The sequence below is a fragment of the Panthera onca genome, chromosome A3 (assembly GCF_046562875.1).
Source record: "Panthera onca isolate mPanOnc1 chromosome A3, mPanOnc1 haplotype 2, whole genome shotgun sequence".
Classification (NCBI taxonomy): domain Eukaryota; kingdom Metazoa; phylum Chordata; class Mammalia; order Carnivora; family Felidae; genus Panthera; species Panthera onca.
This window is the reverse complement of record NC_138341.1, coordinates 105008333-105035717: the sequence shown is the minus strand read 5'-3', so window position 1 is coordinate 105035717 and position 27385 is coordinate 105008333. Positions and strand designations below refer to the sequence as shown.

At 39.9% G+C, this 27385-nt stretch overlaps 1 protein-coding gene across 15 annotated transcripts in view; it reads left to right on the top strand.

The window, feature by feature from the left end:
• The window catches only part of PLCB4 (phospholipase C beta 4), a 420239-nt gene extending 394769 nt beyond the window's left edge, over positions 1 to 25470 (top strand). For 14 of the 15 annotated variants that reach the window (XM_078444271.2, XM_078444272.2, XM_078444260.2 and 11 more), the window contains 8 exons: positions 6580 to 6695; positions 7990 to 8065; positions 9831 to 10006; positions 13238 to 13339; positions 18246 to 18303; positions 18706 to 18792; positions 21769 to 21805; positions 23943 to 25470. In XM_078444271.2, coding sequence (XP_078300397.1) covers positions 6580 to 6695; positions 7990 to 8065; positions 9831 to 10006; positions 13238 to 13339; positions 18246 to 18303; positions 18706 to 18792; positions 21769 to 21805; positions 23943 to 24031 — 741 coding nt within the window. In that variant the 3' untranslated portion in view covers positions 24032 to 25470. The remainder of the gene's footprint in view (positions 1 to 6579; positions 6696 to 7989; positions 8066 to 9830; positions 10007 to 13237; positions 13340 to 18245; positions 18304 to 18705; positions 18793 to 21768; positions 21806 to 23942) is intronic. The other variant, XM_078444273.2, reaches the window with a different exon arrangement.
• The last annotated feature ends 1915 nt before the right edge of the window (positions 25471 to 27385 follow it).

Genomic DNA, 27385 nt, shown 5'->3' with positions numbered 1-27385 from the left:
TTTCTTTCTCACATCTTCTTGGTGGTCTTAGTAAAAGGTTTTTAAGAGCCATCATGATTCTATCAGGACACAAATATCTTGGCTTCCTTTGGAACTGTTTTTTTCAACATATGATCCTTGGGCCAGGAGCTGGAGGCTTTGTAAAAAATGCATATGCTTGCATCTGAGACTTAGTTATAATCACCAAGAAGAGGCCTAGTAAATAAATAAGCTCCTCTCCTTCACACATTAAAATTAAATTTTGAGAATTGTTTCTTTAGGAATATTATTTGGCACTCTTCATTGTCCCTTGACCCCTAGTGGAACCCCCCCTCCACTTGCCTTCAAGCTGTAGACCAGTCCTCCTTAAAAAAACAGATTTTGACCTGTTGTCAAGCGAGAAAAAATACCCCCAGCCTTTTTGTGAAACATCTATAAACCCTTTTTAACTGTTTTGAAGCAACCTAAGATGGGGCTGAGATTTGCTACTGTAAGGCCTTGGGTTATAAAGCAACTATTGAGGAGGGAACCTGGCCCAGGCTGTACCCTGCCAACCACAGCATCCATGCATCAACCTTAGCAGTTGGCAGCTAAGAGCAGAGGCTCTTACCTAGTCCATATTATTACTGCAGGGACTTTCCACTCTTACACATCAGCTGAGGTAAATAATGCCACTTCTTAGACCTACAGGGAACCAGAGAATCCTAGTGGCTTAAGACACAAATGTAATATGCAAAAGAAGTCTTGTTTTCAAACTTGAAGGTTAACCACAGGATGGAAGAGGAATTCTGGTGTAGGAGGATCTATCACTTGCAAGAGAGCCACAGAAATAGGCATGTGAGCTGCTTTTAGGATACTAAGAGAAAAATCAGGGATAATGACCTTTGAGCCTCAAATGAGATCAGGATGCTAGCTAACATGCCTAGATTTTAGAAAATGGCAGGGGTCAATGGCCATTGTTTTTGACCCTGTGAGTGCAGCTGACAATCAGACTTTTTTTTTTTAATATATGAAATTTATTGTCAAATTGGTTTCCATACAACACCCAGTGCTCATCCCAAAAGGTGCCCTCCTCAATACCCATCACCCACCCTCCCCTCCCTCGCACCCCCCATCAACCCTCAGCTTGTTCTCAGTTTTTAACAGTCTCTTATGCTTTGGCTCTCTCCCACTCTAACCTCTTTTTTTTTTTTTCCTTCCCCTACCCCATGGGTTTCTGTTAAGTTTCTCAGGATCCACATAAGAGTGAAACCATATGGTATCTGTCTTTCTCTGTATGGCTTATTTCACTTAGCATCACACTCTCCAGTTCCATCCACGTTGCTACAAAAGGCCATATTTCATTCTTTCTCATTGCCACGTAGTATTCCATTGTGTATATAAACCACAATTTCTTTATCCATTCATCAGTTGATGGACATTTAGGCTCTTTCCATAATTTGGCTATTGTTGAGAGTGCTGCTATAAACATTGGGGTACAAGTGCCCCTATGCATCAGTACTCCTGTATCCCTTGGATAAATTCCTAGCAGTGCTATTGCTGGGTCATAGGGTAGGTCTATTTTTAATTTTCTGAGGAACCTCCACACTGCTTTCCATAGCGGCTGCACCAATTTGCATTCCCACCAACAGTGCAAGAGGGTTCCCGTTTCTCCACATCCTCTCCAGCATCTATAGTCTCCTGATTTGTTCATTTTGGCCAGACTTTAGCCTCTACTACAAAGCTGTAATCATCAAGACAGCATGGTATTGGCACAAAAACAGACACATAGACCAATGAAATAGAATAGAAACCCCAGAACTAGACCCACAAACGTATGGCCAACTCATCTTTGACAAAGCAGGAAAGAACATCCAATGGAAAAAAGACAGTCTCTTTAACAAATGGTGCTGGGAGAACTGGATGACAATCAGACTTTTATGTGTCTCTCACTTTCTAGAACCACCTCTCCATTTGAAATGGAAACTAGGGAAATGGTTTTCAAGTGTCCATTAGAAGAGACACAGCAAAAACAGAACTAAGCAACAGTCATCTCCCCTAATGCATGACTCACTGGAGTCCAGAAATAGGGTTTCTTTCATTAAGAAATGGGCATACGCTTCAATTGTCTGATGTGGTTAAATTCTTAGAGCCAATAAAACCCAAAGTTGGTTAACTAGCCTCAATAACCCATTAGAGGAATAATTACAATGTAAATGCCTATAGGGACCAAATAAGAAGGAAGTTGGCCAGATACGGAAAGCAGAAGAACATTCATTCCCATTCAAGAGGCACGTCAGACTTAGCTCCTGCCATTGGTGCCTTGAGAGTCCATGGGCCAGCTTCATTCTCAAAAGGGGACTCATAAAATCTGGACTCTTAGATGAACTTCCATGTCTTTAAATATTGGCCCCTAATTCAGTTTTCTTTCAAAGCACACGTGAATTTGAGGAGTGGACTTAACATTTATAGACTGGATGCATCCGCTGGGATAGCAGTTTGCAACATCACCATCAGATGAGTCAGATGAAATGCCTGAGAAACTAACATTTGGCATTTCAGTAAAGCTACTAATGGAAAATTTGTTCTTTGCTATACAAGCAATTTAGCTGATAACATCAAGACTGCTGTTAAACTCATCAATTGTAATTCATAATAAGACCTCAATGCCAGACCCATAAGTCTGTCATGAAGTTGAAAGGGCCCGAGACACAGCAACACCCATGGAGGCAGCTTACTGCTGACCTCAGAGTCACATGCTGAGCAAACATGATTTACTCCAATTTTCCAGTAGGATCTGTGGTGCAGTCGTTCATGCCCACTGCCCAGTCAGTCACAAGAATGAATTGTAGCAAAAGTTTCTCCCGAAAGAAGCTGAGTGTACTCTTCACTCCAATGAGAAATGTACAAATCCTGCTAAAAGCTGTACATGCATTCTCCCCAAAGTGTCCCAATTGAGATTGACTTTTCAATGAACACATTTAATTTTGATACTCTTGACCTGAATGAATGAAAAAATATGTATGCCTCTTCCATGGCATGTCATGGTTTAATTAATGACCAAAGAATAAAGTCAATGATAGATTTGTTCTGCGTGAAAATGGACTGAGGGATCATTTCCTGGTTCCTCTATTTTGTACTTCGGGAAGCTGAATCTTGACCCCCAATCAGACAATAATCAGTAATTAGGACCCCATTCCTTTGTAAAAGAAGTTGGTATTTGGAAAGCTAATTATCCCCAAACACTTCTGTCATCACTGCATACCACAAAGGAATCATTTTGAGCACATAGAGAAACACAGAGATCATTTTTCCAGACCAAGTTTCTTGTTATTTGTATTACCTGTAATCATTGCAATTCAATATGCTTCTAAACTTTCATATTATTTCTGCATACATTAGGTAATTTTGCAGCTCATAACCAACCCACAAATTAGGTTGTGCAAGTGGATCTTGTTTAGTTTTCTAATAAAGTGAGGGCTGGAAAGATTAGTGTGTGTTTCACAAAGCCACTTGGCTACTGATTGGCTGAGCTAAGACCAGATTCCAAGTCCTCTTGCTGTCTTCCCTTGCTATTTTTTTTCATTCATACAACAAACATTTATTGAGCATCTGCTGTGTACCAACCTTTGTGCCATGTACAAAGACTTGCCCTACCCTTATAGAGCATAGTCTTACCTACTGGAATCCATCATGAACACCTTTCTGGCTCAAACAGCCTCATTCATATCTAATTGGGTGAATAAGATTCACCAGAATATTTCCTTAAGAAATAGTCTGTCAACTTCCAAGCTTCAAAGCCTCTCCTTTTCTTGTGCTGTGCTAGGATATTTAAAGGAACAACCTTCTCCACCCTCCCTTTGATACTTGCAAGAAACAGGAAAGCAGAAAGATTACATAGGAAATATTCTTAATATGTTTGAATCCGCACTTGCAAAGAGCCTCTTATTTATTTGCCCAGGAAGATTAGACATGTACGGAGCAGGCATAATGCCTTTAAATCTTAAAAGGAAGACTAATAATAGGGCATTTTGGTAGGCTTGTTTTTGTCCACAGCAACGCAAGCTTAGTTAAATCCATTCAAATAAGGATACGTTAACATGTTGATTCCTGAGGCAGTTGATTCATCATGGAGGGAAGGTTTACTGACTTAATTATTCTAATTGCTGTCCCTTATCTGAAGTCACTCTATATTATCATGGATATTGAATAATATAAACAGGTTATTATAGTTTGAATAAGATATAGCACACATTTGAAATAGGATTGATACTATATTTACTTTTAGTCCTAACAACCCTGTGAACTAGGTATTGCTCTCCCAGTTACAAAGATGAACAGATCAAGAGGCCCAGTGACTTGCCCCGGGATTTGAGACTGAAGATCCCATGTCCTGAACTCAATGCCACATTGCAGAAACCCTGGCTGAAATGTGTTTATAACACCAAGTGCACATACATTGAGAATGTTAGATTTATGAGGTGTTTCAACCACAGCTTAAGCAAGATGCTGTTACCTACAATTCCCTGACACCAAATCCACAGCAAGATAGCATCACCCTGGACCACCCTTTGTCCCCGTTGTCAATTTCTGTTTTGAGAACCTCCCCACCCAGCACTACCCTCCTCCACGACTTCTCCCAAAGATATTTATCCAAATGGACAAAAATTCCAGGAACATGTGCACTAACGTGTTTCCGAAAAATACATGTGCGACCAAATTGTAGTTCAAGTCCTATGTTAATTGACTAACAGTGCTGGGAAATTTAGGAAATCTTGGAAAAGTTAAAAATCACTTCTTTTATATTTTATGAAATCTTTTTTTTTCATTTTATTTTTTTTTCAATATATGAAGTTTATTGTCAAACTGGTTTCCATACAACACCCAGTGCTCATCCAAAAAGGTGCCTTCCTCAATACCCATCACCCACCCTCCCCTCCCTCCCACCCCCCATCAACCCTCAGTTTGTTCTCACTTTTTAAGAGTCTCTTATGCTTTGGCTCTCTCCCACTCTAACCTCTTTTTTTTTTCCTTCCCCTCCCCCATGGGTTTCTGTTAAGTTTCTATGGAAAGAGCCTAAATGTCCATCAACTGATGAATGGATAAAGAAATTATGAAATCTTTTAAAGACATTCATAAATTAGGTTTCCTTCAAGTCTAGCCTAACTTAGGAAGAAATTTTTTTTAATTAAGTCACTTAATTTAAAAAATAAGTAAAAGGAGGGGTGCCTGTGTGGTTCAGTCAGTTGAGCATCCAACTCTTTTTTTTTTTAATGTTTATTTAATTTTGAGAGAGAGAGAGAATGTGAGCAGGGGAGTGGGGCGCAGAAACTGAAGCAGGCTCCAGCCTCTGAGCTGTTAGCACAGAGTCCGATGCAGGACTCAAACCCACGAACCATGAGATCATGACCTGAGCCGAAGTCAAGTGCCCAACCGACTGAGCCACCAGGTGCCCCAGTTGAGTGTCCAACTCTTGATTTTGACTCAGGTCATGATCCCAGGGTCTTGGAATCTAGCCCCATGATGGGCTCCGTGCTGAACATAGAGTCTGCTTAAGATTCTCTCTCTCTGCCCCTCCCCCACTAATGCATGCATGCTCACTCATGCGTGCACTGGCTTGCGCTCTCTCTAAAATACTAAAAGGAAATAGGACTGTGAGGGAGGTTACATAACCCAAGCAACATTTGTCCCTTCCAGTCTTTAGTACCATCCTATCTGCCTAGTTTCTCAAGAGTAAGACTAGGATATAACATCAAGTATCACTTAGAGTTAGGTATTACTGATTGTGCTGATTTCCTCTCTGTTTGGCTTGCTGAGAAGCTAAGGAAATCTGACTTCAGAGAAGTCACTGACTGTGGCCAAGTTATCAGGAGGAAAGAATGTTTATGGAAAAACTCTTATTTTCTAAGTGTTGTAGCCCCAACTTCAATGATGACAGGAAGCAGATGGGGAAATATTTGAAATATCTGTAAAACTTATGGCCACAGCTCCTGGACACTATGTCCTCCTCGTGAATGCACCTAGGTGAGGAAGCCAGTGGAAGATCCCAGTGATGAGGATTTGCAGTCAGATAACAGTGACAACCCCACTGGCAATTCTCACTATTGAGTGATGGTATTTAAGACCTTCCAAAATGTGCTGGGTGTTTAGAAGCCATGTCACATGTGAATAGATAGCATGTGAAAGAGAAAATATGGGAGCTGAACTTGTGTATTTGAGGACCAATGTGTGAAAAGGGCTGTGGACTCATTAGGTGTCTCAGCACAACAAAGATGAACCGTAGAAGTCCTATGAAGAACATGGATATGTAGAAGACAGGACTTGAGGCCGATTGGTGCTGCCCTGTAGTAGGCAGGGATGCCCTTTGAGGGGGGTACATTCATTAGGCTGAGGCTATGGACTCCCTTGTTGGAATATCCCTGTTCAAGAAACTCTTGTGTTGGGTGGGAGGTTGGAAATCCTTCCAGTTCTCAGAATTGGTTACTCCTTGATTTCTAAACCAAGATTCTGGGAAAGCTGGTGAAAATCATGCCAGCCCAACATAGGTGAAGTTTACTAACCATCAGGAAGAGTCCTTGTAACTACAGATTCAGCTTGTAACTACAGATTGTTCTTCTTCAGGAGCACAGCACCATGCAGAAGCTGCATTGCACACAAGTTGACAAAATTGTGGCACAGTATGACAAAGAGAAGTCGACGCATGAGAAAATCCTAGAGAAGGCAATGAAGAAGAAGGGGTAATGGCTCTTTATTTCCTTCCAGAGGCTTTTCACCTTTTTATATTTTGTCTTTTCGCACAGTGACGCTGACTGTTTAGGCCAAGGAAGAACTTGGTCTTGACTGTGTGTTCTTTAAAAGTTTTTCCTGGGAATTAAGAGATTCATTCAGCTGAAGGCAGGGATTGAGGTGGAAAAGAAGAGCTTTATTCACGTTCGACAGCCATTGGTAGATGACACAGTAACTAATGTCTCTCCTGTGTTTTCCACCCAGGTGGAAAACTCAGGTGTTTTTAAGATGAATGGAGGGGAAAGGAAGGATAAGCTGAAGTTGGGAAATTTTGAAATTACAGAAACCATTTTGCATCACCATAAAATAAATATTAAGGTTGATCCACTCTTGAAGACAAAAATACAATCTTAGTTTTTAATATTACAAGGATCTTTAGCCCATGTCCCCAGATAAGACTGTTAAAGAAAACCTATCATTGAATTTAGTATAAAAGATTTTGTCTAGAATTAAGCCCAGGTGATATTTCTGTGATGCTACAAGCTCACCAAATAGCAGACTGAAGAGAAAGCATACTCAGTGCCAGCCCTTGAGAGGTAACAGTTTTGATGAAGTCCTAGCATTTTTAGAATAATGCTTCTCTCGGAGACATTCTCAGTAATATCGTGAAGCATTCTGACTTAGGGCATAATACATCAGAGCATATATGCTGAAGACAAGCTCAGAACCTGTTCTGGTTTCAGCAGTGTATAGATATTACAAAAGGAAAAAATAATCACTGAAATAAGCAGTAATGGTTGCTGGGAAATTGCCTTGTATATTTCCTCCTCACAATAGAAGAAGAAGCAAAAATTGCCCTATGATGCCAAGAAACGCTATTTTCTGCCTTGCTGGCATGTGTAAAAGACAAAAATCTGGCTTTACAACCAGAAAGAGCTTAAAAATTCACTTCAAGGCCGAGGACCTATTTTCTAGTTTTTATCTCAAATAATATTTTATTGAATAAATGAAAAATAGCCTAAAGAAAAGCAGGAACCAAAATGGAAACTCTGACAACATACCCTTAACAATGAAATCATTGTTAAGTCTGGAGTGTCTCTTTGTGTAGTGGTTGAATTGAGTAATCACGATACAGATATTTTGTAAGGTATACATCTGTTACTAGAAATACTGATGTTGCCCAATGAGCCATGGCCTCCCATGTTTGATGAACAAATTGTCTTCATTAGAAAGCTTTGAAGCAAAGGCTCATGGGATGGGAAGATATCTAACATTGGCACACATTTGTGCTTTTTCCATTTTCAGGGGAAGTAATTGTCTCGAAATGAAAAAAGAAACAGAAATTAAAATTCAGACACTGACATCAGATCACAAATCTAAGGTAAGAAAATGCCTAGATTTGCAGAAGATACTTTGTAATTTTTTACAAGCCCTACCTAATATAAATCAGAAGTAACAATAACTTGGGGCTAGTCTGGGAATTCAAGGGATCTAAGCATTCACCTTTGTTCCAGACTCAGTGGCTTTGAGAAGAGCCCTTTCATGGAATACCTTTTCCTTCATCTGTTGAAATATGCATTTCTATGTATCTATGTTGTCTGCTTCAGGGGCATCAAGCAAAACAGTACATTGACTAAAAGGAAATATTGTATAAAATACAGAACATGCTTCCCTATAAAAGTAACATTAAACATATGACAAAAAACCCACCCAACTTAGGGACTGAGTTACTCTTTGATACTTATTCCATTCTAACTTTGCTGTGGAAGTTTAGGATGGGGGAAAAAATGAAAAGCTGATATTCTAAGAGATGATTTCAACTGTTCATATTGCATAAGAAAATGGGAGCTTGGGAGACTCATTAGTTTGCAGATATTTGGGGAACTGAGCACTAAGTTCCAGTCAAGAACACAAATAACTCCTCCAGCATTAATAGTTATAAAAGAGGGTAGGGGGACTCTTAAAGCTCCCAGCTCTAGCTTTTGGTCAAACCAGTCTACACGCAGCTCTCATCCAGCCCAGTGGCCCTGCTGCCTGCGTGGAGCAGCGCCACTGTTCAAGCTGAGCTTCTCGGTGCTATGCATTTTGTGTCCATTCTACCCTGAAGTGACATAGGCAGTAAGCCATGTGTCTTGAAGAATTGTTCTTCACTCTCTTTCTCTCTTCTTAACTGGAATGTTTGAGAATTAATGTCTCTGCAGCATGCCATGATTTTCAGAAGCTTTGCACAAATAGGAAAGTAAAAGTTTTTGCATTGATATCAGTTAGCTTTTGCTGCATAATAAGCCATGTCAAAATGTAGTGGCTGAAGACCACTACCAGTTATTAGTTTAAAACTCAGTGCGTCAGAATTTGGGCTGTACTCAGTTGGGTAGTTCTACTGATTTTGACTAGGCTCACTCGTGTCTGGGCTTGATGGCTCTACTCAGATATCTGGCGGCTAGCTGGCTGCTGGTTGCGTTTTCCAACATGACTTCTCGTCCTCCATCAGGCTAGCACAGTCTCTGTCACAGGGTAGCCTCAGAGTTCCAGACAGCAGAACGGGGAGCGTTTTCCAAGCTTCCTCTTGCACCACATTTGCTACTGTCTCCTTGCTGAATCCACTCACAAGGTCAGCCAGGTTCCAGGAGGTGGGGAAATGGATTCTAGCTCTTGATATGAGGGAAGGTACAAAACCACATTACAAAGAGCATGGATGTGGGGAGGGGAAGACTTTCTACCCCAGCATCTGTTAGAGTGGACACAGTGAGTCATGATCCAGGAATAAGAGAATACAGAGCTCTTCATTCAGACCTGTGGCCTTGTGGACATGAAGCTGGAAAGGCATGAGTTGCTGGGGAGAATGTGATCAAATCAGTAAAGGAGCCCAAGGTCTGGACAAAAGGGAACATGGACAAGTTAGGCAGTGAAATCACAGTCCACGGCTGAATATTTAGACCCAAAGTGATCGATTATTTTAATAAGCTGTGATCTCCTGATTCCCATGGATTAGTACCTGTTTTTTTTTTTTTTTATTGTTGTAGTATCTACTGATTCACCAACCAAATTGGTAGGTGAGATTTGAAATACAGGACTGATGCTGTGTTTTCAGTTCATACCGGATCTGTGACAGTTCCAAGTGGTACCATCCCCTTTTCCCCACACAGGTCAAAGAGATAGTGGCCCAGCACACAAAGGAATGGTCAGAAATGATTAACACCCACAGTGCTGAGGAACAAGAAATCCGGGACCTGCACCTCAGCCAGCAGTGCGAGCTCCTGAGAAAGCTACTGATCAACGCCCACGAGCAGCAAACCCAGCAGCTAAAACTGTCCCATGACAGGTAGGCAAGTGAGCCTTCTCCAAAGCGAACTCCTAATTTTGTAATAGGATTGAGTGTATGTATGAGCCAAGGTAGGAAACAAGATCAACTTGACATAGGATACTGAGCTGTTACACATATCACGTCATACAGTTGAGATAAGAAATATGAGCTATAAGAAATGGCCTCTGCCATCAAAGTGCTTACAAGTGTTAGCAAGGTTGGGGCACCTGGGTGGCTCAGTTGGCTAAGTGTCCAGCCTTGGCTCAAGTCATGATCTTAGGGTTCATGGGTTCAAGCCCTGCGTCGGGCTCGCTGATGGCTCAAAGCCTGGAGCCTGCTTTGTTCGGATTCTGTATCTCCCTCTCCCTCCCTCTCTCTCTCAAAGATGAATGAACATTAAAAAATTTTTTAAGTGTTGGCAAGGTATTAACGCTCACATGAACAATTAAGTTGAATTCCAAATAGTATAGGATGCACACTAAAAAGCAGCACAGAACAAAGGAGCTCGGCTGCTTCCGGAGGGGTCATGGAGGCTCCACTGGGTGGTAAGGCTAACAATGGCCTTTGGAAAGTGGCCTGGAGCCTCGTAGGAAAGGAAGACACAGCAGGAGACAGAAACCAACCAGTTCAGCTCCTGCCTCAGATTGGATCTGGTCACTCCCTGGCTAAATGTGGTGAGACCCTTTACATTATTAGGAATTCTGGGAATTTTAGAAAGAGAGGCCTAATCAAGAAACAGCAAAGAAGTATCAGTTTATATGGGTTTCTTCCAGCTTCAGCAAATGGAATATCGCATTTAAAATACCGCAAATGATGAACTGGACTTTCACCCAGGGCAGAAGAGTGTTGATGTCAATTACGTCTTTTTATCCCAGCTTTGTTACAGCTTGTTAGCTTCTCCCTTCATGCCTGCTGTATGCCACTGTTAGGATCTATTGATATACACAAAAGAGTAGAGAATAGAAAAGCATTATACAAACAAAGCAAACAAAAAATTTTAAACGCTAACTGCATAAATTATCTGGGTGCATTCATGAATTCCCAGCCTCATTTTGGAGTGACAGATGCAGCCCTGAGAATGTGAAGCATTTTGCCATAGTTCCCAATTTTCTCTTTCAAAGCAAGAAAATGAGGTATACCATGCTAAGTTTGCTGTAGGTTCATGTCCTATACCCTATCAATTTTAAAGCATTCTATTAAGTTGTATAGGATTAGAAGTTGTCTTTCTTTTTTCCCTTAGAGATGCTGTTGATTTGGTACACAAAAAGGTCTGTTCAGTACCCTGCCTTTGACCCCTGCTGCAATACCAGATTGTAGGTATCTTACCCTCACTCAATGATACTTCACAGGCTGAGGCACTCCATTCTAATCTCTCTTGTAGTTGAATAAAGAAAAGAAGTTAGCCTCAACAGTAGGCATTGTCCAAAAGAAAAAAAGTAACTAATTCTTGCATTGCTTAGGAAGTTATTTGAAGAGAGCATAAGCTATTTACTAATTTACCTTAAAAAAATAAATGCACGGCAGGGGCATTTTCCCAAGTAACAGCAGTGTTTAAGCTTTTCTCAAGCACCCTGTGGTTGTGTGCATTCTTCACCATCACAGCTGTGGCTCTTGGTTAAAAAATCTGGCCTTCTTGGGGCTCAGTTGGTTAAGCGTATGACTCTTGATTTCAGCTCAGGTCATGATCACAGAGTCGTGGGATCAAGCTCCATGTTGGGCTGCATGCTGACAGTGCGGAGCCTGCTTGGGATTCTCTCTCCCTCTGTCTACCCCTCCCCTGCTAGCTCACTCTCTCTCTTTCAAAATAAAAATACTGCCTTTTTAATACTGGTCAGCAACATTTGGTCATTGAGAAATGCTTGTCGAATGAATGAATAAAGAAATGGTTGATTTACTAACACTAAATTGAGGAAGAATTTGAGAGCCATTTTCTTGGGCCTAGGAGTTTCTATGCATATTCCTGCATCTGGGGGATCAGTGTTATCTATCCCTTTTGATATAGTATAGATACTACTTAGAACACCTGATTCCTTGGTCACTCATTTCCAGCCAGGGATTCAAGGAGACCCCCCTAGGTTCCAGAAAAAACTCTGTTAATAATACTCATTTCAGTGTTCTAAATTGTATACCTTTAATACACACATAAGTAACCCAGGAGTCTTTGTCATGTGCACACAGACATTCTGGCACACGCGGTCATCAGTGGCCTTATGTTAACAACCTTTTTTTCTTACTTCCTGTGCTTATTTGAAATCATTTAGTCTCCTTCATTCCCATGAGCCGTCAGAAAACATGAAGGTCACTTGTGAGGGTCACAACATCCTGTCTCTCTTCCAGACCATCTGGTCCCAAGAAATGTAGGGCAAAGCTCAGAAATCTTTATATTTTTATGGGCAAACATAATGTCTCTTCATTCCATTTCATCACTGTTACTTTCTCAGTAGGTAACCCACTTCCACATCTCATGGATTCAGGCTCTTTCCTGCCTTTTCACAGGATACAAAATAACTTGATGAGCTCAATAATGGGGGGAAAGGGGCGCCTGGGTGGCTCGGTCGGTTAAGTATCCGACTTCGGCTCAGGTCATGATCTCACGGTCCGTCAGTTCGAGCCCCACGTCGGGCTCTGGGCTGACCGCTCAGAGCCTGGAGCCTGTTTCAGATTCTGTGTCTCCCTCTCTCTCTCTGCCCCTCCCCTGTTCATGCTCTGTCTCTCTCTGTCTCAAAAATAAACGTTAAAAAAAATAATAATAATAATGGGGGGAAAAAGTGAGAATGGGGAAATGAGCTCAATAATGGGGAAAAAAACAACAGTGGGACTGTTATATGTAGAATGAATGAATGGTTGGATGAATTTATTTATTTTTTATTTTAGAGCACGAGTGGGGGAGAGGGAGAGAATCTTTTAAGCAGGCTCCATGCTGTCAGCCCTGAGCCCCATGCGGGACACAATCCCATGACCCTGGGATCATGACCTGAGCTGAAATCCAGAGTCAGATGCTCAACCAAATGAGCCACCCAGATGCCCCTATTTATTATTTTCTTATAGTTCCATGTCCATAACATAAAATTTGCCATTTTAACTGTTTTTAACTGTGTGGCATCAGGTACATTCACACTGTTATGCAGCCATCACCACCATCCATCTCTAGGACTTTTTCATCTTCCCTAACTGAAACTCTGAATCTGATAAACACTAACTTCCCATTTCCCCCACCCCACCCCTGTTTGTTTTCTTTTTAATACTTAGGGAAAGCAAGGAAATGCGAGCACACCAGGCTAAGATTTCTATGGAAAATAGCAAAGCCATCAGCCAAGATAAATCTATCAAGAATAAAGCAGAACGGGAAAGGTAAGTCTGAGAACATTCACTGTGGGCATGTAGCATTGACTAGGAGGCATAGACTCAGTAATGTGTATGTGTGTGCATGCACACATACTCACATTTGAAATACAAAATCCTTGTGAGTTTTGACTAAGGATTCGGCTATTATAACTGCTGTGAAGATTTACTGTTACTATAGAATGGTTGTCTTCTGATTGCTTACTACCACCAGTAAAACAATCAATTGAATTTACATTCAGTATATGTGTGCTCATATACAAACAAAATTGTATAAAATATGGCAAAATATCCTTCCCACATTCCATTGGGTCATCCATCCCACAAGCATCTCACCTGCTCAGGTATAAGCCCAGTCTGGTTGGGTGGTTCTGAATAGCGGTGTAGGAGGAAGGTCTTCCTTTGATTTGCCCTGTGCTGTCCTTGATATCAGGGATCATCTCCAAAGTCCCTAGTCAGATTTTCTGGCTTGACCTTATCTTGGTTGGTTTTTTTTAGAAATTGAAACCAAGACAAGAATTTAGGTGCATGTCATTTACTGAGAAAGGGATCTTCAGAAAAGAGGAGTAGGAGAAGTAGGAAGGGTCAAAGGCAGGGACTAAGCAAGGATATGTTGTTCTCAGCGACAGTCCCTCTTTAGGCTGATCCTAAACTCTGTAGTAAGATCTGTACCACACATCTCTTTAAACCAGGGGGGTCTGACTTTTGTACTTCTGTGTTAGTCAGTCATTGGCCTCCTGGAGCTGGGGAAGGTTTATGTGACCTCCAGGGAAGGTCCCAGATGCAAGCCCTTTAGGCAAAGGCAGTGTAGGGGATTTGAGAGGACATCAATAGTCCTGTTATCCAAGAGAGGGAATAAACAGCACTTGATTCCCAGTGATCGCAAAATACAGAGCAAAGTGAAGATTATCTCTTGGGACTGAGACATGAGCATGTTTAGGGCTTCAAGTCACTTAACTCTCCCTTAGCTGAGTTGTTGGAGAACTTTGCAGCTGCAGAGGAAAGCACCCATGTTTCACTTACATGGACTTTTGTGGGTACCTGACGTTTCCTCTTTGTTTTGAACAGGGCAAGAACTGCTGTCCAACTTCCTCAATTTCATTGATTTTTTTTGCCATTATTAATAATGATATTAAACTTGAAATACAATCAGGTATAAAGTGTAATACCATCCAGTGCATTTTCATACTGAAGTTTTGTTGAATTAAGTACAATTGAGAATGGGTCATCAATAGGACATGGAATTTCACAGTAGCATGACCTGGAAATGAATTGACTTTTTAAAATGTTGGCCTCAGAAATTTCCCAATCAATGTGGAGTATCTAGGGAAATTATTACTTAGCTTAATCAATACTTATTTGCAACATCCTATTGTGGGTCTAGTTTATGTATTCTCAGAAAAGGAGTTTTTAAGAGCCTTAGATACATGGGAATGGCATTGTCTACTTTAGCTCAAAAACAGAATATTCCAGCCATTATAAAACCTCATAAATTTGAATTATTTTCGACTGTCCAAAGTGAAATACAGAATTCAGAAGGGTAAATGTGCTAATTATTAAACAGCTCTTTTTCATTTTTTTCAAGTATGTTACAAAGTGGACTTCCGTCCACTTTGTTTTTAATTTTTTTACTTTGATGTAATATACTTGTTTATTATAACTCTGTCTCCAGTGATAGGTGGTTCTAAAACATCTACAAATGGCTGGTTTTTTAAATAATTTCTGGGTGCAAAATGGTTGTCTTCTAAACACATGCATTGTGTGTCCACTTTAAGAAAGAACTTAGAAATGAAATTAAAAATTTATAAGCAGATAGCTATGAAAGATATATAGAAACTGAAAAACAAAACAAAAAACAAAAAAAAAAGAAACTGAAAAACACCATTTCTGAGTTGAAGACGACATTTCAACAGAAATTAGGCAATATTTATAACTGAATGACAATACAAGTACTCTCTATCAATGTGTGGAAGGTAGCTAAACCATATAGCAAAAGAAACAATCAACAAAATCAAGAGGGAACCTACAGAATGGGAAAAATATTTATAAACCATGTATCAGGGATTAATATCCAAATATATATAAGGAACTCCTACAACTCACAACAAAACAACCTGATTTTAAAATGACAGAGGACCTGAATAGACATTTTTCCAAAGAAAACATACAAATGGCCAACAGATACATGAAAAGGGGTCAAGATCACTAATCATCAGGGAGATGCAAATCAAAACTACAGTGAAATAAAACCTCATACCTGTTAGTATGGCTATTTATCAAAAAGACAAGAGAGAACAACTGTTGGTGACGATGTAGAGAAAAGAGAACATTTCTGCTCTGTTGGCACCACGTAAATTGGTGCAGCCACTATTAAACAATATGGAGCTTCCTTAAAAATAGAAATACCATATGATCTTACAACCCTACTTCTCAGTATCTATCTGAAGGAACTGAAATCACTATATCAAAGAGATATCTGCACCCCTATGTTCATTGCAGCATTATTCAAATAGCCAAGACATGGAAAGAACCCAAGTGCCGATGAATGGATAAAGAAAAAATGATTTTCCATGCACATGTGTGCATGAATGTTATCCAGCCATTAAAAAAAAAGGAAATCTTGGCATTTGTGACAACGTGGGTGGACCTTGAGGGCATAATGTTAAATGAAATAAGTCAGAGAAAGACAAATATGATGAAAGACAAGTATGATTTCACTTATGTATGAAATCTAAAAAAAACCAAGCTCATAACAGCAGATAAAATGTTGGTTTCCAGGAATTAACGGGGTGGAGAAATGGGAAAACGTTGGTTAAAAGGTACAAGCTTCCAGTTATAAGAGGATTAAGTTCTGGGGATCTAATATCCAGCATGGTGACTATAGCTAAGAGTAATGTATTATATATTTGAAAGTTGCTATACTATTTTCACCTTTTTTAAAAAATTTTTTAATGATTATTTTTGAGAGAGAGAATGCAAGCAGGGGAGGGGCAGAGAGAGAGGGAGACACGGGATCTGAAGCAGGCCTTGAGCTGTCAGCACAGAGCCCAACACAGGTCCCGAACCAATGAACCATGGGATTATGACCTGAGCCAAAGTCGGATGCTTAACAAACTGAGCCACCCAGGTGCCCCTATCTTGTTTTCACCTTAAGAAAAGCAGGTAGCTTAAGTGATATTTAGAGTGAAAATTATAGCCTAGCTGTATAGAGTTTTTTAAATAAATGCAAACTAATGAGTTACATACCCAAGAGAGTATAAAATTAGAAATGCCCAAATTAGAGTAATAAAATTAGAGTAAACCCAAAGATTGCAGGTGGGGAGAAATAAAAGAGTATCAGAGTAGAAAACAAAAAGTAATAGGGATGGTCAGCAAAAACAAAGGCTTACTTTTTGAAAAAACAAACCCCACGAGATCAGTGAACCTCCAGCAGGACTGCGCAAGAAGAAAAAAGAGCACAAGTTAGTAATCTTAGGTCTAAAAAGGAGGCATAACTGCAGAAATAATATTGTTGAAAATGAAGACTACTATAGGGAATACTACCAGTGAGTCTGAAAACTTGATGGACAATTGCCCAGGAAAATATAAATGTCCAAAATTGACTGAAAAAGAACAAGATAACCACAATAGACCTCTAGCTATTAGAGAAATTCACTCAGAGGTCTATTCAGTCATGAAGATCACTACAGCCTCCCTGGTAATGATGCCATTTCACAAAATTAACTGACACAAAAGTAAATGCCTGATAGTACCAAGAGCAGGCAAAGACATGCAGAAAAGTAGCATTCAGACACTGGTTGTGAGTGCAAATAAGGACAAGTGCTTTGGAGTAAAGGTGAAACCATTCATTCCCTACCAACCTGCAAATCTAGGTCTATACCGTAGAGAAATCCTTGCTCATATGCACAAGAAGATACACACTATACTTATTTAATCAATAGCCCCTGTGCCACATATCACAGGATCCTGTGCACCGGATCATTACCATTTGTCATTGATGGCCAACTAGAAATATTCTAGTCTCTTCATAAATGGAAAAACCCATATGGCATATGAAAATAATGAAGTGCTTTTAAACACAGCCGTATCTCTAAATTCTAGGTTAAGTAGTAAGTTACATGAATAAACCCAGAATATGTTACCATTTCGGTAAATTTGGAAAATACACAAAACAATACAGACCTGCAGCATCACTTGTGAGCTGGTTACAAATGCAGAGTCTCAGGCCCCACCCCAAACCCACTAAATCAGACCCCCTGGGGGTGGGCCCAGCAATCAGTGGTTTTGACAATATCTCCACTAGATTTGTAGGTGCATGAAAATTTGAGAAACACCTGTATGTGTTATTAAAAAATTTTTTTAACATTTATTTTTTTGAGACAGAGAAAGAGCATGAATGGGGGAGGGTCAGAGAGAGAAGGAGACACAGAATCCGAAACAGGCTCCAGGCTCTGAGCTGTCGGCACAGAGCCCGACGCAGGGCTCGAACTCACAGACCGTGAGATCATGACCTGAGCCGAGGTTGGATGCTCAACCAACTTAGCCACCCAGGCGCCCTTGGAATAAAAATATTAAAACATAGATGGGAAGGTCCACACCAAATTCAAAATAGTGGTTCTGTCCAGAGAGAAAGAAACTGGAATCAGGAAAAATACAAAAGGGGCTTTAATTATATCTCTAACACTTTGTTTCCTTTAAAAATACAAGACAAATATGGCAAAACATTAATATTGAGTAATCTGACTGGATACAAAGATGTTTGTATTTTCCACTGTACAGTATAGGTTTCAAAATTCCACAAAAATTAGGAAAAGTGGTAATTCCATCCATATAATTAAATGGAATAGGACTTTAATAGTATGTTAATTCTATTCAATGTCAGCTGCCAACTGATATTTGTACCTATTACTTTTAGGAGAGTCAGGGAGTTAAATAGCAGCAACACCAAAAAGTTTCTGGAAGAAAGAAAGAGAGTAAGTATTTTATAATTCTCTTGGCACTGTAAACAATAACTCACGCTTAGATATCAGACTTCTGGCTAATTTGTTTAATTTGATTTTTCTGTAAACATTCTAGCCTCTCTTGTCTGCTCCCTGAGAACTAAATAATCTATTACTAAAATCTTTAAGATATTAATTTGGCATTATTTTATATGGAAAAGGGAGCCAAGTTTTAATTGCACCTAAGTACTCTATTATTTTAGCAGGAAAGATCTTCCCAGTAAGAATTAGGGGGTTATACTCTTCCAGTTGTCAGACTACTTTTCATGATTTGTTTAAATAATTATCTCCCTGGGTTAAATTGTAAACGTAACGGTCATACCTCTTCCATCCAAAGTTTATCCGATTTTTTTTTTTTTTTTTTTTTTTTTGCAGCTCGCCATGAAACAGTCCAAAGAAATGGATCAGTTGAAAAAAGTCCAGCTTGAACACCTGGAGTTCCTAGAGAAACAGAATGAGCAGGTATTTTACCTAAAGGGCATAAAAAGACATAGACAGCCAGCCAGGTTTGGGGGTGGATGCCATACCTGCAGATAGTGACCCTTCTGCTAAAACCCATAGCCTGAGTAGCAGCATGGAAGGGTGGCTAGGATGTGATCCCTTTTACTGTATTTTCCCCATTGCATCAAACAAGAACAGAAAGTACCCTTTTCTGAAATGGGAGAGGAATGTAGCCATGGGAGGAAGAGATTCTGAAGTCGTCTTTGGAATAGATTGTGATGATTCTAATAGTGATGTCCCTGAGAGGAGAAAACAGAGGTTACAAATTATGTCTCCATTTTCATTTAGAGCTTTGTAATTTGCAACCTAGGCACATGTGATAGTCTATTTAAAAGCAGATGAGAGAAACCACCTGGTTTCAACCTCAGTCTTAAAAGTCATAAAACCATCTTAGGGCTTACTAGCAGGACCCAAGGAAAGGAGCTGCCCAAAACTCTACAAGCCACCTAACGTGAGTGGATACCATATTCTTGGTATTTGTTTTTTCCCAGCAAGGCACATAGTTACCCCAAACCCAACTCTTTAGTTAGCCATCGGGCATATACCAACACCAAGATATATATGTATGTTTACCCGAAGAATAGTGCAGGTGGGGTCCTTCCCAAATGGGCTACAGTCCATTGGCCATCCAGTCTCATTTCAGTATGATGGCACTACCACCAGCTTATAAGACAAAATGACCCTCCATGGCAGGTTAAATTTGAGTCTATCTTAGTTCAAATTTCAGTTTTTAGGTATGCTGGTTTGGAAGTTTTTTTATCTAGATAATTTACTTCTATCTAGGAACTGTCAAGAGGTTTTGATGAAACGTGTACTACATTGTTCTTTCCTATTTCCTCATCTACAAAGCAAGCCTCTTTAAGATGTATTTCTCAGAGTAAATGGCTCCTTTTGAAAAACACTTCGATTGGAATTATGCTAAAATGTATCTTTTAGAAAGTAAAACAAAACCCTTAAATCTTCTCTTTTTGTATTGCAGTTGGGTAACAAGTAAATCCAACTTCTGGTTTCAGATTTGTTACTTTTTGGTGGACAGAAGTTTTATTCATCAACATACTTCTGAGTTATGTTTCACATTTCCTTTTCAGCTAAATGCTTTTCTATTCATGAATAGTCCACAGATCCTCAAGGGGGACAATAAATGTTTTATTGTCCTGTGGGTCCAATTCATTTGACCATCTCATAGATACATCACGTTGTGGTACGAGTTACCTAGCTTATGTTGTTGGTCTTAAAGCACTTCTCAGGAAGTGTTCCCATGGGCAAAATGGGAATATGAATAAAGGTAAAGCCACCATCTCCAAAATGTTAGAACCTATTTCTGTGATTCAGGGCTGGGTGGGGATAACGATGCCTCTCAGAAGAAGGCAAAATGAAGGTAAGGCAGTTAACTAAATTAAGAAACTCCTTGGAAATCACTGTGTTGCTTAGCAACAAGTTTGACTAAAGAATGGAAATGTGCTAAAAATTACTCATTACTACAATAGTGGTGAATATCAGAGCTAGAGAATATGCTTACCTAGTGTTTTTTATTTCAGAGCCAAACTACATAATAAAAAAAAAAAAATCACTTGGAGCTTTTATCCTAATACATGGGTAATTCAAACCACCCCAGAGTTCTTGCATTAAAATATAATGGATTAGTGATAACTGGCTTGATAATATTGGGAGGATAGTGGCTTTTTGATCCAAAAATTGATATAATGCATTTCAATATGTTGTAAGCAGTGTCTACCACCCACAACTGATACTTTGAGTCACAGAAGCTTAGGAAAGCATAGAATATGAGAAAGCTTGAGATTTGATGAAGATTCAGTGAGATTCTATGACAAGAAGTTCACAGTATCCTCTTGATGCTTCCAGAAAAGGTAGAATTTGGACTTGAATTTCTGTGTTAAGCTTTGCTTTACCAAAACATGGCCTGTTCAGTAAAAAATCCAGTCCCAGATCTTTCTAGTGTGGTTTTGTTTGGAACTTAACAGTCAGAGAGCTCTCAGTTACTCTGTGTGTTACAACACTGTCCCAGGCATAGTGCAAAAGATAGAGTGAGTGACTCCATTTCTTCCCTCATAATAGGCATGGGCTGGAACCAGGTAGGAGAGCTCCCTTCATAGCCAATTAAACACTTCATTGGCAGAAAAGTTCCCGTATTTCCAGACATCCTAAATTTTTAGAACAGTCTCCCAAACCTTTGTTAAACCCAAAGACTACTTTCTGCTTCTAAGCCAAAGATAAAATAATTTTAACATTCATCCCTTATATCTCCCTTTAAGGCTTCTTACTGCTTCCTTATGACCCAACTCCCAGAGGCTCACCCCATCCCTGCAAAGCAGAGTGTGGAATGGATCTCCTTAATTAGCTACACCAGCATTGAGGGCACTGGCGGAAACAAGTCAAGTTTTAATCTATTTTGGCCCTGATTCTAGATCCTAACCTCCTGTGTTCTTTTTAAGCCATCTAACGGCCTTGTCTACTTGGTCAGCCAATGCTTCATTTAAAAGTCCAAAGGTCAGGGACTCGTTTTCTACTAAGTTTTCCCAAGTATCTCATCGTCCTCACATGTACCATTCCAAACATCAACAGCTCCATTACTTTCACACTCAAGCTTTAAAAATTGATTTTTGTCATCAACCCTACCATTTAATAAAGTGAGGGTTCTTGCTAAAAGGTGGGTTCTCCCCCCTCCAATCACTGCTGAGGAAGAGAAGCACAGTCTGGGCTCTTAGGCATCAGTTGTTTGTTTTGTTCTTTTTTTTTTTTCTGTTGAGATCAATTTGGGGAGAGTTTGTCACTGATGGGTGTATACATGTTATATTCTTAGCTTTTTTGCTTTTCTGTATATGGTTTTACATTCATTTTTCAAGTTCACTTCAGTATTCATTTATTTTGTTTTATATGTATGACTCAATTTTGACATTACTATTTTTGTACAAACAGCTATTGAAATCCTGCCATGCAGTGTCCCAAACGCAAGGTAGGACTGAAACTCTAATCAGCAAGACATTGCTTTCCTTCTCAGCTATGCTAGTGTTCTCGGGGCGATCTCCATTTATGATTCATATCTGCTCATAGCTAAGTAGTATCTCAAGGTTTTGGATGTAAAAGTTTGATCATGTCATGCTTGGACTTCTGATGTAATATACAAACTGACATGCCCAAAATCTTTAGAGAATGATTTCTGAGGGAGTTTGAACCAACGTTTCCTACTACAGACCTAGGAAACTCAAGTCATGCTAATAACGATATACCTACACATCAAGAACAGTGATATATGACTGTCATTTGGACTGACCACAGCTAACTCTGGGTCACGAGGTCAGATCTCTCCCAAACATTAATATGACTGCAATTAATTTTAAAGCACCCTCCTAGAAAGTTCATTGGTGCTTTTTTAATGACAGAGTTATGGTCTGTGTGCAGAAACATTATAGAGTGTTATGACCCTTGTCATGCTTTCTGCTAGATCTGGTCTGCCGAGGACCCTAATCACCTCTTATAAGTAAGGTGACCGTATAATTTATTATCTGAACCAGGATCATTTTGAGAGGGAAAGAGGGTGATGTTCATAATTGCCAGGACTACAGGCATAAACTGGAACTGTCCAAATGGGAATGCATGGTCACCCTGCTTCTATGAGAACTTAGCTCTGAGAATAGTCCTTTATTGTCATATGATTCTTCATTCTATGACCGTGTTCAGTAGTGCCTTTAAATGCTAAAAGGGGAGAAGCACAGGGAATCTTTTGTTACTATTTATTGAACATAAAAGTATTTAATTTCTAGTGCTGATAATGTTTCACTGTCCTCTCTTATGAATACCGTTTGTGTCATGGTTTCATGTTTGTATATTTTTCTCCATTTCTTCATTTCTCTATTAGAGTATTAGTATACTTCAGGCATAGAAGAATATCTAGGTAGAGGGAACCGTCCATCCCATATTTGAGCAGAAAGATAAAATTCTTTGGTACTACTCTATCCTCTTTGCCAAAAGGAAACTTGAAGCCACAATATAAAAATAATAAGAAAATGGTCCATGGGTCATACTGGTTTTGTAACAGGGCCTCTTTGGGACCTCTAGATGCTTATTGGATGATGTTCAGATTTGACCAGCCCCCCCCCCCCATTGACCTTCTATTTAGTTGGAATACCTAAGCAGACCTGAGTAGTAACATCAACACACTTCAGAGTCCTCCTCTGAGTTATGTCTTTACCATGTTTCCATTCTGAAATGTCCTTTATTTCAAAGTGGCATGTCACACAAAGAGGAAAGGGATGCTTTCTTATTCCCTCAAAAATTACATGGGTTGGCCTGGGCATAAGCATCCAGGAACCAGCTGGAAAGTAAATGTTGAAATAAGCCAATTAATTTTCCCTATACTGCCAAACACAGAATCTGTCTGCCCCCATCTGACTCCTTTCTACCTCCCAAACCCCCTGGTTGTCTTAGTGACAGTCTTAATTCAGGAGACCAAGTTCACCGTGGCTTACTTCCTGGGGAAGCCCATAAAAACTTACCTTGAAGTGAGAACCCAGAGGGATAATTTTTGGACAATAGGATTCCAGGAACCCTACACATTCCTGTGATGTTGTATTTGCAAGGTACTCCAGCCAAATCAATGTGATATGCTCCCAACTAAATTTCTCCATCAGATTCTTAGGGAGTTAACTAAATTTCAGGCTATTTGGGGAAAATACTGTGCATAAGAAACACCTGTTCTAAAAGTTCAAATTATACACAGCCAAGGCAACATGTCCATCTGTAGAATCTAAATCAAACGGTTTGATGTGAGGTAGTCTATTGAAGGCCTGGCTTAGCCTCTTTTCAAATGGTTTTCCTGGTGCTATGGAGAACTAGTTCTTCACAAGCTTTAATGTGCATCCAAATATCTTAAAGATCTTGTCAAAATGCACATTCTGATCCAGTAGGTGTGGGATGGAGTCCCTTGGAGTCCAAGGTTGTGCATTTCTCACAAGGTCCTGGTCCACAGACCTCACTTTGAGTAGCAAGGGACATAGTGACAGCATGGAATTTACGGGAGAAGAGAGGCCGGGGCAGCTACATGCCTTTGAGTGAGAATTTCAACACGTAAGGCCATGTTTCTGATGTTACAGGCGAAGGAGATGCAGCAGATGGTGAAGTTGGAAGCCGAGATGGACCGCAGACCAGCAACAGTAGTGTGAAACTCCAGAACGCAAACTGAAGCCCCAAAACCACACAGCATCAAAGATCACCCCCAAGCTTCCCAACACAGAGTTCACGCAAGAAGGCTGCTGTCTGTGGGTTTCCTTTACGCCCAGCCAAAATGTTACCTGAAACCACCGAGACTTACATATTTCTATTTAACATTTTGAGTATTGGATCTCCTTGGCCAACCATAAGTAGCTCCCAACCCACCCAAATTACTAGCCCAATAAGGCAGAGTTTCACCCATGATATTACAACTTAAACATGTTTGCTATAAAATACCATCACACGTGAATGAGCTTGGTGTCCACAACTCTGCTCTGTGATGCATTAGGACATGTTTGAGCTGCAGCAAAAATAGTGCACTAGCGATTGAATATCAAGTGCATGCACTAGGGGGAAAAAAAACCAACTCTGTCTACAAATTCATCAGCAGAAGTGGCAGTCTGCTAGACAAATTTTGCAGAATTTTTCTACATCTGAGTTACCTCATCAGTAAGTGCCATGTCTCTGCCATGCCGTAAGAAGCTAAGTTCCTGTAAAAGTTGTGGAAATTATTAGAATAAAAAACAGTAGAACAGTGTACCTGTGCCAAAACTCATCAGTGCTCAAGGGAGAACTCTGTTAGGCACATGTTAAGAAAGTTTACATCTGATATTGCTTTATAGGAATTGCTTCTGCCGATTCCAGACATTATAATACACTATTACACCATAAAGATCGCGAAGTGGTAATTGGCAAACGTTTGTAAATGTGACCATGTATAAAATATTTATACTCCTACTTCACACTGTTAGAGCAAAATCATCTACGTATTGCCACATGATGAGATTAGTAAACAGGAATACCAGAACTATGTTTGCATGATACACAAGCACCAGTTAAGACTAATCCATACAGATACAGTTAACCTAATGCCAAATAAATACTGGTTTAATAAAATGGCACAGAATATAATTTGACTATGAAGACTTTTAGCATAATGAAAAAGTCTATATATATGTGTATATGAATTATGTGGGCATTCTTGATACTTCAAGTTCTAGTTTCAAAAAAATACATAACTAATTTAATTTTACACAAAAATATTTATGCAGATTTTCAGAATTTCATATCAGGAAATAACCTTTTTACGTCTGTTAAATATCAAAACAATTTGCTACAGTGTTAATCTGCATGGTCTTTAAGCCTGCCATAGTTGTGTTGCAGACAGTGCATGAAAAAGTATTCTGCGGGGAATCAAGCCATGCCGCCCAAGCCGGGAGGAGCGCATGGAAACTTGGTAGTCTAGAACTAATCAGATTACTGATTTTAGGACACAAAACACCAACTGAATTGTTGTATATGCTTGTACAAATTGATTCTGTGTGTTCCCCTGAACAAAGCAGAGAAAATGATGTTACCGTCAATATTGAAATTAAACTTCCAACTTCTCTAATAAAAAATGAAAACACATTTACCATCCGTCAGAGTATATACTTTCCAGCAGACTTTTTGCCTTTTTCATAAATGAGCCCTTCGTTATTTCTAAAGGAGGCTTATTCGTGCCCCCACACATTTCCCCTGCCTCCAAATGACAACGAAACAGGCTCATTCTGTTTGACACCCAAATGTGATGCATTTGTCGATATACGTGTTTTTCTTTTTCTCCTATGTATCATTTGAACTGGTTTCTGTGAAATTTCTCTGGTTCCCTGTTTGCTGGTCTGGAAGACAATGGGGTTAGACCATATGTCTTTCAGCACTAATATCCCATGGAAAATTATGGCTATTAATGTAGCACCACATTGGGATGGCCAATTCTCAAGAATTCCAAATGGCTCCTCATCCGATCAAAGGACATTTTTTTTTTTTAATTTTTGAAAGAAAACGAGCTAGTGTGAGTGGGGGAAGGGCAGAGAGAGAGGGAGACAGAGGATCCAAGCAGCCTCCACGCTCTCATTGGCACAGAGCCTGATGCAGGGCTCAAGTTTCAACCAGACGCTTAAAAGACTGAGCCACCCAGGTGCCCTCCTCCCCCCATCAAGACTTCTAACAAGAGCTCAGCACACCGTTCTGTGGCACTTGGGTGAATTCAGCAATTGCTTCTCTTTCCCTTGCTCCCAGTTTTCCCTTTGTCTGATCTGATCTTCTCTGCCTTTTCATCCTTTTACACTGCCATAAATATTTCCACTTCCCAGTGTTCTATCCAGAGCTGCTTTTTTCTTTAACTTAGACTACTCCCAGTATTTGAGACATTTTGCCCCAACCTCAAAAAAGATTCCCCTGTAGGATTAAGATGTACAACAAAACGATGTTTTACTTTCAATTAGAAGGTCAGATTGCACTCATTCTGCATTCTCACGAAGGAAAAAAAAAATCTTGCCAGTTAAAGTAACTCAATCTTTTCCAGCTTAAAAAAACAAGTTATTTCAGAGGCATATTCAATTATTTCAAAGCCAAACCCCCTGTTAGAGTCCCAGCCACATGCAGGCCTTTCTCCCAGATGGCAGTGGGGAGGAGCATCTGGTCTCCTAACTGCCCTGCGCTGCAGCCCTGAAAAATGGATCCTTCCATCCAGTGGTTCAAGGTCTCTTCTCAGTCAAGTGTTCATCCTGAACTCAGTTTATATTAGCATTCTTCGGGGATGCACAGGAACTTCTGAATTTTTGTGAGCTGTTGGAATACCAGAGGTGCTAACACCAGTTCATTTAAATACCTGCTTTGCCCATTTGTCAGCTACTAGTGCCATGTTCCAGTGTCATAATGTTTCTCCAGGAGGCTTGCAGTTTGTCAGAGCAGTGCCCCAAGAATCAAGAGGCAATCCTGATTTATATTGGGCCCCAGGCCAACCTGGGTTTCTACTACGTCTTGATTCTCCCACCCAGCAGGACTTTCAATCTGGGAGTCAGGACCCTTGAGTCCATTCTCTGTCTCCTCAGTCCAGAAAGGATATAGAACTGCCTATACCTGACTGACTGGAATGTCCATACAAGACTATTCCCACTTCATAAGCAGACTGTTCTTACCCTTTTGTGAGGATAAAAGGCTTGGTGGGGAAAAAAAGAAACAGATTGCCAAAATAAATTCATTGGGAAGTATAGTTCATCAGATCTAAGATACCATTGGTTATAAGATGCACCATTATTCTATATACCACGAAGAATGAAAACATGTTGCCAATTAAACTTGGACACATCATCCTGTGATTATAGACATCTCAATTTCAGAGATGTGAAAATGTGAAAATATGTGTATCTTGGAATCCAAGAAATAGTATTTCAAAAATATTGTACAAGCTAATCAAATCCCAAGACTTAAGGGGCTGGCAGGGGTGGGGGGGGAGGTGTAGGTAAGGGAAAGCAAGTATTAAAGATAGGATACAAGTGGT